This window comes from Staurois parvus, unplaced genomic scaffold (genome assembly GCF_062004578.1).
Source record: "Staurois parvus isolate SC_StPar_1 unplaced genomic scaffold, SC_StPar_1.0 ptg000092l, whole genome shotgun sequence".
In the NCBI taxonomy this organism is placed as follows: domain Eukaryota; kingdom Metazoa; phylum Chordata; class Amphibia; order Anura; family Ranidae; genus Staurois; species Staurois parvus.
Genome location: NW_028317888.1, coordinates 1926584 through 1936312, shown reverse-complemented (window position 1 = coordinate 1936312; position 9729 = coordinate 1926584). Strand labels below are relative to the sequence as shown.

Sequence of the window (9729 nt, the reverse complement as noted above, 5' to 3'; positions counted from 1 at the left end):
ATCATATGACCATCACAGTGCCTCCATGTGACTCCCTAAACCCTGAGAGACACAACATGCAGAAGATTCTAGAAGTCACCAAGAAGATGATGGAGCTGCTGACAGGAGAGGTGAGCGTAGCTGGGAAAACTGGGACATTATCCAATTAATTGATAGTATCATTAGGATCTGTACATTATCTGCATTGTTACCATTGAAAGGATTTGTGTTATGCATTCAGAGTGGAATCCTCGGGGATGGGAATATTGTTAAAGAGGAGGATGAGGAGTATGGAGTGATGGAGGAGTTTTCAGAAGGACACAAGGATATGATGGAGCCACCTAATACCAGGAACCCACCAGAGAGATGTCCCCGTCCTCTGTATTCCCCGGATTCCAAACAGGAAGATCACACCATCCCTCCTCATTACAAGGTTGGTTGTACAGAACATCTTGAACATGGATTTGAGGAGATAATATGTGGATTTTTCATGTTAGCTTATATTTATATATTATGAGAAATTTCGAATTTTCATGATTTAGAGTGGAGATCCAATCGATATAGAATTTGAGGTGAAAGCAGAAGAAGAAGAGGCGTATGTGAGGGATGATCAGCAGTCTATGGAGGAGGATGGAATAACGGGGACATTTATAGAGGAGGACACTCCTACAGAGATCAGCACAGGTGGGTCATGAACACTAAATCCATTCCTCCACCCATACTGCTCACTGATTGGTCCAGAGTAGGGCGGGGACTGGGTGATATCAGCCTGTAATCCCCTGGTCACTTTCCTGAGCTGTGTTCCCCGTCCTGTATTCCTGGATTTCTCTCGGATAATCTTCCTTCTCTGTGCTGCAGACACAATTTATGTATCTAGACTGGATTTATGGAGGTTCTGGGGTTCAGCTGGCAGAAAAATGTTCATTTTCACCCTAGACAATCCTAGACCTAGGCCCGTAGGGCATGTTCTTTTGATCTTTTGCACAATGTCCAAGTCTAGTAAGATCTCTGACAGAACATTTCTCCCAGGCTGTGCCGGGTGGAGGGATATGTCTGTAGTGTCTCAGACCCAAGTCACTGAGTGCAGTCTCAGGAGATGGGAGGCAGCGGTGTGGGATCTCTGCAACTTGTCTTGTGTAGACATTTAAAGTGGTTGTAAACCCTCCTGTAATCCCCTCATCACTGTCCCTCCTATAAAAGACAGCTCTGGTTGTTTCCTCACTCTCTGACTAAGGTCCATGAATAAAGAAATGACCTGGTAGGAGATCAGAGGAGCCATTTCCTAGTTCCCTTGAGGGTGGAATTGTAAGCTCCTCAGAGACCAAGCTGCCTGATGTGGGCGGAGTCCTGGTTTGGGGGAACCAATCAGCTCCTGTCTAGTAATCCTCTTTGCCTTTGTATTTTAGTCCATGGCCGGGAGATGAGGAAAACCTCCGAGGATTGTCTCACTTTGTCTCCAGACTGGAAAGTAGAAGATGAGGACATCACACAGTTTAGTCCAGGAGAAAACCCGGCTCCCTCCAATGTCCATCAGGCACCACCCAGTGTAGATGGACCATCGAATTCCTCGTATACTGAGGAACCTCAGACTGTGCGGTACTGGGCCGGCTTTCCAACAGCAAAGAGCTTCTCCTGTACTGAGTGTGGGAAGAGGTTCCATTCTAAATCCAATCTTAATGCGCATGAAAGATCTCACACGGGGGAGAAGCCGTATTCCTGTCCTGAGTGCGGGAAATGTTTTTCACAGAAATCCAGTCTTAACAAACATCAGAGATCTCACAAAAGGGAGAAGCCGTATTCCTGTCCTGAGTGCGGGAAATGTTTTTCAAGGAAGTCCCATCTTTACACACATCAGAGATCTCACACGGGGGAGAAGCCGTATTCCTGTCTTGAGTGCGGGAAATGTTTTTCACAGATGTCCAATCTTTATAGACATCAGCGTTTTCATACAGGTGAGAAGCCATATTCCTGTCCTGAGTGCGGGAAGTATTTCTGTTCTAAATCCAATCTTAATGTGCATAAAAGATCTCACACGGGGGAGAAGCCATATTCTTGTACTGAGTGCAGTAAATGTTTTTCACAGATGTATCAACTTTATAAACATCAGAGATCTCACATGGGGGAGAAGCTATATTCCTGTCCAGAGTGTGGGAAATTTTTTTCAGACAAGTCCAGTCTTCACACACATCAGAAATCTCACACAAAGGAGAAGTCATATTCCTGTCCTGAGTGTGGGAAATGTTTTTCACAGATGTCCAGTCTGCACACACATCAGAGATCTCACACGGGGGAGAAACCATATTCCTGTCCTGAATGCGGGAAATGTTTTTCAATGAAGTTCAGTCTTCACATACATCAGAGATCTCACACAGGGGAGAAGCCGTATTCCTGTCCTGAGTGTGGGAAATGTTTTTCAGAGAAGTCCAGTCTGCACAAACATCAGAGATCTCACACAGGGGAGAAGCCATATTCCTGTCCTGAGTGTGAGAAATGTTTTTCAGAGAAGTCCAGTCTGCTCAAACATCGGAGATCTCACACAGGGGAGAAGCCATATTCCTGTCCTGAGTGCAGGAAATGTTTTTCATGGAGGTCCAATCTCTCCAAACATCAGAGATCTCACACAGGGGAGTAATCACTTTCCTGTCTTGAATGAGGGAAATGTTCCTCACTGAAGTCCTGTCTTCCTGTACATCAGGGGTCACACACAACCCTGGAAATGTATTAGAGCCTTGAGTGTGGGAAATGTCTTCTAGATGAATGTTGCTGGACAACCCAGCTCTCATGTGGGGAAGAAGCACACTTTGATATACACGTCAGATACAGGTAAAACTCGAAAAATTAGAATATCGTGCAAAAGTTCATTTATGTCAGTAATGCAACAAAGGTGAAACTAATATATGAGACTCATTACATGCAAAGCAAGATAGTTCAAGCCGTGATTTGTCATCATTGTGATGATTATGGCTTACAGCTCATGAAAACCCCAAATCCACAATCTCAGAAAATGAGAATCTTGTGAAAAGGTGGGATAATCTCGGCTCAAAGTGTCCCACGCTAATCAGCTCATTCAGCCATAACACCTGCAAAGGGTTCCTGAGCCTTTAAATGGTCTCTCAGTCTGGTTCAGTAGGAATCCCAATCATGGGAAAGACTGCTGACCTGACACCATCACTGACACCCTCCATAAGGAGGGAAAGCCTCAAAAGGTAATTGCAGAAGAAGTTGAATGTTCCCAAAGTGCTGTATCAAAGCACATTAATAGAAAGTTATGTGGAAGGGAAAAGTGTGGAAGAAAAAGGTGCACAAGCAGCAGGGATGACCGCAGCCTGGAGAGGATTGTCAGGAAATGACCATTCAAAAGTGTTGGGGACTTTCACAAGGAGTGGACTGAGGCTGGAGTCAGTGCATCAAGAGCCCCCACACACAGACGGATCCTGGACATGGGCTTCAAATGTCATATTCCTCTTGTCAAGCCGCTCCTGAACAACAAGCAACGTCAGAAGCGTCTTACCTGGGCTAAAGAAAAACAGACCTGGTCTGCTGCTCAGTGGTCCAAAGTCCTCTTTTCTGATGAGAGCAACTTTTGCATCTCATTTGGAAACCAAGAACCCCGAGTATGGAGGAAGAATGGAGAGGCCCAAGGACTCCGAATATGGAGGAAGAATGGAGAGGCCCAAGGACCCCGAGTATGGAGGAAGAATGGAGAGGCCCAAGGACCCCGAGTATGGAGGAGGAATGGAGAGGCCCAAGGACCCCGAGTATGGAGGAGGAATGGAGAGGCACAAGGACCCCGAGTATGGAGGAAGAATGGAGAGGCCCAAGGACCCCGAGTATGGAGGAAGAATGGAGAGGCCCAAGGACCCCGAGTATGGAGGAGGAATGGAGAGGCACAAGGACCCCGAGTATGGAGGAAGAATGGAGAGGCCCGAGGACCCCGAGTATGGAGGAAGAATGGAGAGGCCCGAGGACCCCGAGTATGGAGGAAGAATGGAGAGGCACAAGGGCCCCGAGTATGGAGGAAGAATGGAGAGGCACGAGGACCCCGAGTATGGAGGAAGAATGGAGAGGCACAAGGGCCCCGAGTATGGAGGAAGAATGGAGAGGCACAAGGGCCCCGAGTATGGAGGAAGAATGGAGAGGCCCAAGGACCCCGAGTATGGAGCAAGAATGGAGAGGCACAAGGACCCCGAGTATGGAGGAAGAATGGAGAGGCACAAGGACCCCGAGTATGGAGGAAGAATGGAGAGGCACAAGGACCTCGAGTATGGAGGAAGAATGGAGAGGCACACACTGCAAGATGCTTGAAGTCCAGTGTGAAGTTTCCACAGTCTGTGTTGATTTGGGGAGCCATGTCATCTCCTGGTGTTGGCCCACTGTGCTTCATTAAGTCCAGGGTCACCGCAGCCGTCTAGCAGGAGATTTTGGAGCACTTCATGCTTCCTTCCGCAGACGAGCTTTATGGGGATACTGACTTCATTTTCCAGCAGGACTTGGCACCTCCCACACTGTCAAAAGCACCAAAACCTGGTTCAATGACCGTGGGATTACTGTGCTTGATTGGCCAGCAAACTCGCCTGACCTGAACCCCATAGAGAATCTATGGGGCATTGCCAAGAGAAAGATGAGAGACATGAGACCGAACAATGCAGAAGAGCTGAAGGCCGCTATTGAAGCATCCTGGTCTTCCATAACACCTCAGCAGTGCCACAGGCTGATAGCTTCCATGCCACGCCACATTGAGGCAGTGATTGCTGCAAAAGGGGCCCAAACCAAGTACTGAGTACATATGCAGCTTCTACTTTTCAGAGGTGCAATATTGTTCTATGTACAATCCGTGTTTTATTGATTGCATGGAATATTCTCATTTTCTGAGATTGTGGATTTGGGGTTTTCATGAGCTGTAAGTCATAATCATCACAATGATGACAAATCACGGCTTGAACTATCTTGCTTTGCATGGAATGAGTCTCATATATTAGTTTCACCTTTTAAGTTGCTGCACTGAGGTCACACTCCCATACTCTGAGGTCACACTCCCGCACCCTGAGGTCACACTCCCGCACTCTGAGGTCACACTCCCGCACTCTGAGACCGGTAAAACTTTATTTTGATGGTATTTATTCACCGCTGGAATTTTTATCTTTTTGCTATATAAATGAAAATGTCCAAAAATTTTGAAAAAAGTGTTTTTCTTATAAAAGTTTGCAAATAAATAATCCTTCTTCATAAATCTTGGCCAAAATGTATTCAGATATCTTTTTAGTAAAAAAACAAAAAACAAATTAGTTTTTAACCAAAAATTATAATTTTTCCAAATAAAATTTACATTTTTGTTTTTTTACACCCTTAAAGGCTGTAAAAGCAATAATTTCTCCTTCTCTCCGGCTGCATTCCTGCAGCCATTGAGAAATACTGTGAGAGCTGTATTCACATGGTACAAGTCTGTTGGGAATAGCCCTGCACCATGTGACCTCGGTGATCATTCACAGATTTCACTAGTAGTAAGCAATGATATCAGGAAGTGACATCTTGCTTACTATTATTCATGTGATCACTTGTCTTCTGTTCACTGGTCTTCCCAGTGAATGGCTGTGTAGGGAGGGGGTGTCAGGACAAGTCTGATGATTGGAGGAGAGCAGACTGAGCTCCCAGCACAGCTACAAAACTGACCACACTGAGCTGTCATGCCTAGTATGGTCAGGTTTAATAGGAAATCAGAGGGACTGGCAGGATCACCGGGGATCTCACACAAAGGAAGCAATACAGAGAGAAGAGGAGACGTCTTCATACCAGGACATGGGACAGCCGGCACAGATCAGGAATAGGACATGTTGGAGGAACATATTCTTTGAAGGAGAAGTTCAGGCAAAGCTCTTTTGTCTGTACTTCTCCTGTGGATCAGAGGAGTGCAGTTCATTCTGATCTCCTGTGACCCATTTTCAGGTGAAGCCCACTGTCAGCTGACGTCACTCAGCCAGCTGCACCCTCCCCCTCCACAGCCCAGTGAGTGTGGGGGGGGCAGGGCAGAGAGCGGTGACTGACAGTCACCACTCTCTGCTCAGAATGGCTGTGAGAACTCATGGTCAGCAATCACATGATCGCTGAGTTCTCACACTTGGACCCGGCGGGGGATGGGTGCAGCATCCACCTAGGGGCAAGGATGATTTTACAAAGTCAAGAAATAAATGCCATACTTTTCTGGCCTTTAGATGGCGCTAAGTATCATAGAAACTAGAACCATCTTATTGCCAAATGTGGTATTCTCCATTTTATATCCATGGAAACCATTCACCCCGCCCAGCACAGAGCCTACTCCCTCTACTCCCCCCATCCCATTCACACAGAGGGAATGACAGGCACATTCACCGGGTGTATTGCTGTGCAATTGTTTTATGAACAGACTCCTAGATGATTACAGCTACTTATATAGGGCCATCAATTTACATATTACCCATCAGTCCCCGCCCCCGAGGAGCCTACAGTCCAAGGTCCTAACTCACATTCATACATGCACATACTAGGGGCCAATATAGACAGGAGCCAATTACCTTCCAGCATGTCTTTGGAGTGTGGGAGGAAACTGGAGTACCCAGAGGAAACCCACGCAGGCACAGGGAGAACATGCATACTCCACACAGGTAGGGAAGTGGTTGGGATTCAAATCAATGACTAGAGCTGCTAGGAGGAAGTGCTAACCACTGAGCCACTGTGCTGCAGAATATGTTTCTATAAAGGTGGGAAGTATGTAGCAGTGAATAGACCTCCCAGCAATGTTATTACCAGGCTGCAGCTAGGGGGAGCTCTAATGTGTACAGTGTGACCCCAGCAGAGTGATCCCATCTAGCCCACATTGACCCTCTCACTGCCAGAGCTGTTTCTGCATGATTTTGCACACATGGGAAAATGCAGATTTTGGTCCTGAAGATGAGATAAACCCCCAAACATCTATTCTGTGACATCAGAGGCCCTGGAGAATACAATGGTGAGAGTTCTGATTATTTATGTCACATGATATTCTCTCAATCAGTACAAAATACACTAAATGTAATGTTTGAGAACACAAATACATTATTTTACCAATTGTTTGTAATATATAAAAGATGAGGTTGTGCCGAGTCAATAGATACCCAACATGTCCAGCCCTAAGATGGGGTGTGCCATTGAGATGATAAAAAACGTTGTTACTGAACAATGGCCCCTAGGTGGCACTTGAACCCTTTCCCTGCCATGGATGTACTGATGTCGTACTGACCTACAGAACTGCCTCCAGCTGGTCAGGTGACTACAACATACTGTCATGGCTTTCCCCCTTCTGCTATGAGTGCCTGGTCTGCTGAGCTTCCCTCCACTCCACAGCCCCTCTGCCTGTCCTCTAAGATGGCTCCCTGCAGCTCTAACATCCCCTTGCAGCACTTATCCCCCCACAGCACCCATCCCCCACAGCACCCATCCCCCACAGCACGGATCCCCCCACAGCACTGATCCTCCCTATGCTGCACTGATCCCCCCACAGCACCCGTCCCCCCTCCTCCCATCACCGTTCCATCTGTGGCTCCCCTGCATCTGGTTTCTTCTCTCCCCTCCCACTGGCTTCAGCTGCTGCAGGGGAGCCATAAGGAGATCAAAATGTCCAAATACTTCCCCATCACTGAAACTCCCTCCCTGTGCTGGGACCTCCTACCGATACCCCAGCCCCCCTCTGCAGTGCTGCTGTCTGACTTCCCCTCCTGCCCCCCACACTGGCTGCTGCTAGGGTTGGAGATCAGTGTGGTGTTCAGGATGGAGAGTGGGGGGTTGGCATATCATGTTTACCAGCCCCTTCCTGAATGAACACAGTGAGTGATTGGTACTGATCACTCCTGTGGTCATTCACTGAAGCATAGTAAAGGGTGTTTCCTGGGCTTCAGTTTTGTGAATGAATAGGAGCCTCTGTACAGAATCTTCCTACAAATCCCACCCATAGAACAATATTGGAGATAACAGCAGTATTGTCCTCACCAATCACAGCCCGGATATTTCCCAGTACAGGTCAGGGGGGAGGGGTTATAGTACAATAAGGGGCCCATAGACATGACATGACAGAAACCCTCATAGATATGACTTTGTCATCTGATCTATCAGAAAATGACCAGATTGGAGGACAGTCTCATGTCTGGGGGGTACCTGCACACAGTGGGGGCTCCTCAGGGGATATTGTGATTGGACAGGGCAGAATACCCTATAGGTCCCCCTCATAAACCAACACTGGGAGTAGTCTGTGTACTCCTCCCCCTCCCCTCTGCATACAATTAAAGTAGACCTGTCATGAGAGCAATATGTAGAAATCCTCCAAACCATCAGGAGACAGGAAAAGAGGATAAAAGACCATGGAAGAGATGGGACTGAGTGTAGTGATGGATACCAGAAGGTGGGAGATGGTTCTAGAAGATGGGGAGAAGTACGGTGCATGTACTCACATCTGGGAGGTTGTGGGGACCCATCCAGGGATCAGACAACCTATCTGAGGACTTGTGGAGAATATGTCTGTCTCCTCACTGAAGTCAATGGGTGGTCACCCTCCATGGTCATCGGGGAATTCCGGATCATCATATACTAAGCAGGATTTGGACCCCGGGGGGAGAACTTTCACCCCAAGAAAAAATGAGGGTGAGGTCAGCAGAGGAGCCCCATAGTAAAGGAGGAAACTCTGAAATGTTTTCTTCAGAAGGTCGGAGTTTACTGGACAAGTGAATGTAAAATACACCATCAACGCGTTTCATGGCTTCAAAGTGTCACTTCATCAGGACAGGTGTAAGAAGACGATATAAAAATAGGGAATGAAGTAACAGTCCAGTATATGGTATTATAAAGACCCGAGTCACATACAATTCATGGACAGGACTGAGATTTATAGCATTCAGGATTTGTATGATGTTAGACAAGGTGAAGAGATATATGGAGAGGATGATCAATACATGGAGAAATCAATCTATTCTATCATAGAAGGGAATCAATAGATCAATAAATGACATCAACCAATCAATAAGATCCATTTCATGGGATAGATTTATCATTCTGTGCACTGGTTATGTTGGAGGATCAAACCGTGATCACTGGATATTGGAAACATTCCTATTGATCTGATGATTGCCGGCATGGATTCCTGATTGATTATTGCTGGGAATAAAGTCCAATAAACACGCAGATTTGATGGGATTATTGATAGAAAAATCTCTTCATATTCCATGGAATAAATATGTGTAGAATAGTTTGGATTTGATGGAATAAATCTCTATAAAAAGACTTTGTGGGGTTTGTTGGTTCTTTTCTATTCCTCTCTAGGTCTGGATTTCAGGAAGAAGAAACAATTCCTCCAATTTCTAGTGGATGGTGAGGAGGGGAGAGATTTGGGGGAGTTTTGTACATACAGGAGGTAATAGAGAGAATCCGGCTAGTAATTGATGAGAGGAGATTTCACTGGAGAGTTCCATTGGTGAGAATTCAGGGCTGGGGGCGCCGCTGGGGCCTGGAGGGTTCTGATTGGATCACCAGTACACGTGTCATATTAATCTGGTGGTGTGCACTGCTGGGGCCTGGAGGGTTCTGATTGGATCACCAGTACACATGTTGTATTAATCTGGGGGTGTGCACTGCTGGGGCCTGGAGGGTTCTGATTGGACCACCAGTACACGTGTCATATTAATCTGGGGGTGTGTACTGCTGGGGCCTGGAGGGTTCTGATTGGACCACCAGTACACGTTTCATATTAAT

General features: G+C 46.7%; 1 protein-coding gene across 1 annotated transcript; it reads left to right on the top strand.

The window, feature by feature from the left end:
• Positions 1 to 1389: 1389 nt before the first annotated feature.
• LOC149468113 (uncharacterized) lies at positions 1390 to 2861 on the top strand. The gene has a single exon (XM_089670609.1). The coding sequence runs from the start codon at positions 1400 to 1402 to the stop codon at positions 2609 to 2611; it is 1212 nt and encodes a 403-aa protein (XP_089526735.1). The 5' UTR covers positions 1390 to 1399; the 3' UTR covers positions 2612 to 2861.
• The last annotated feature ends 6868 nt before the right edge of the window (positions 2862 to 9729 follow it).

Bases quoted from the DNA above. Each gene is read 5' to 3' on its own strand.
- LOC149468113 (XM_089670609.1), top strand. From the start codon at position 1,400: ATGAGGAAAACCTCCGAGGATTGTCTCACTTTGTCTCCAGACTGGAAA.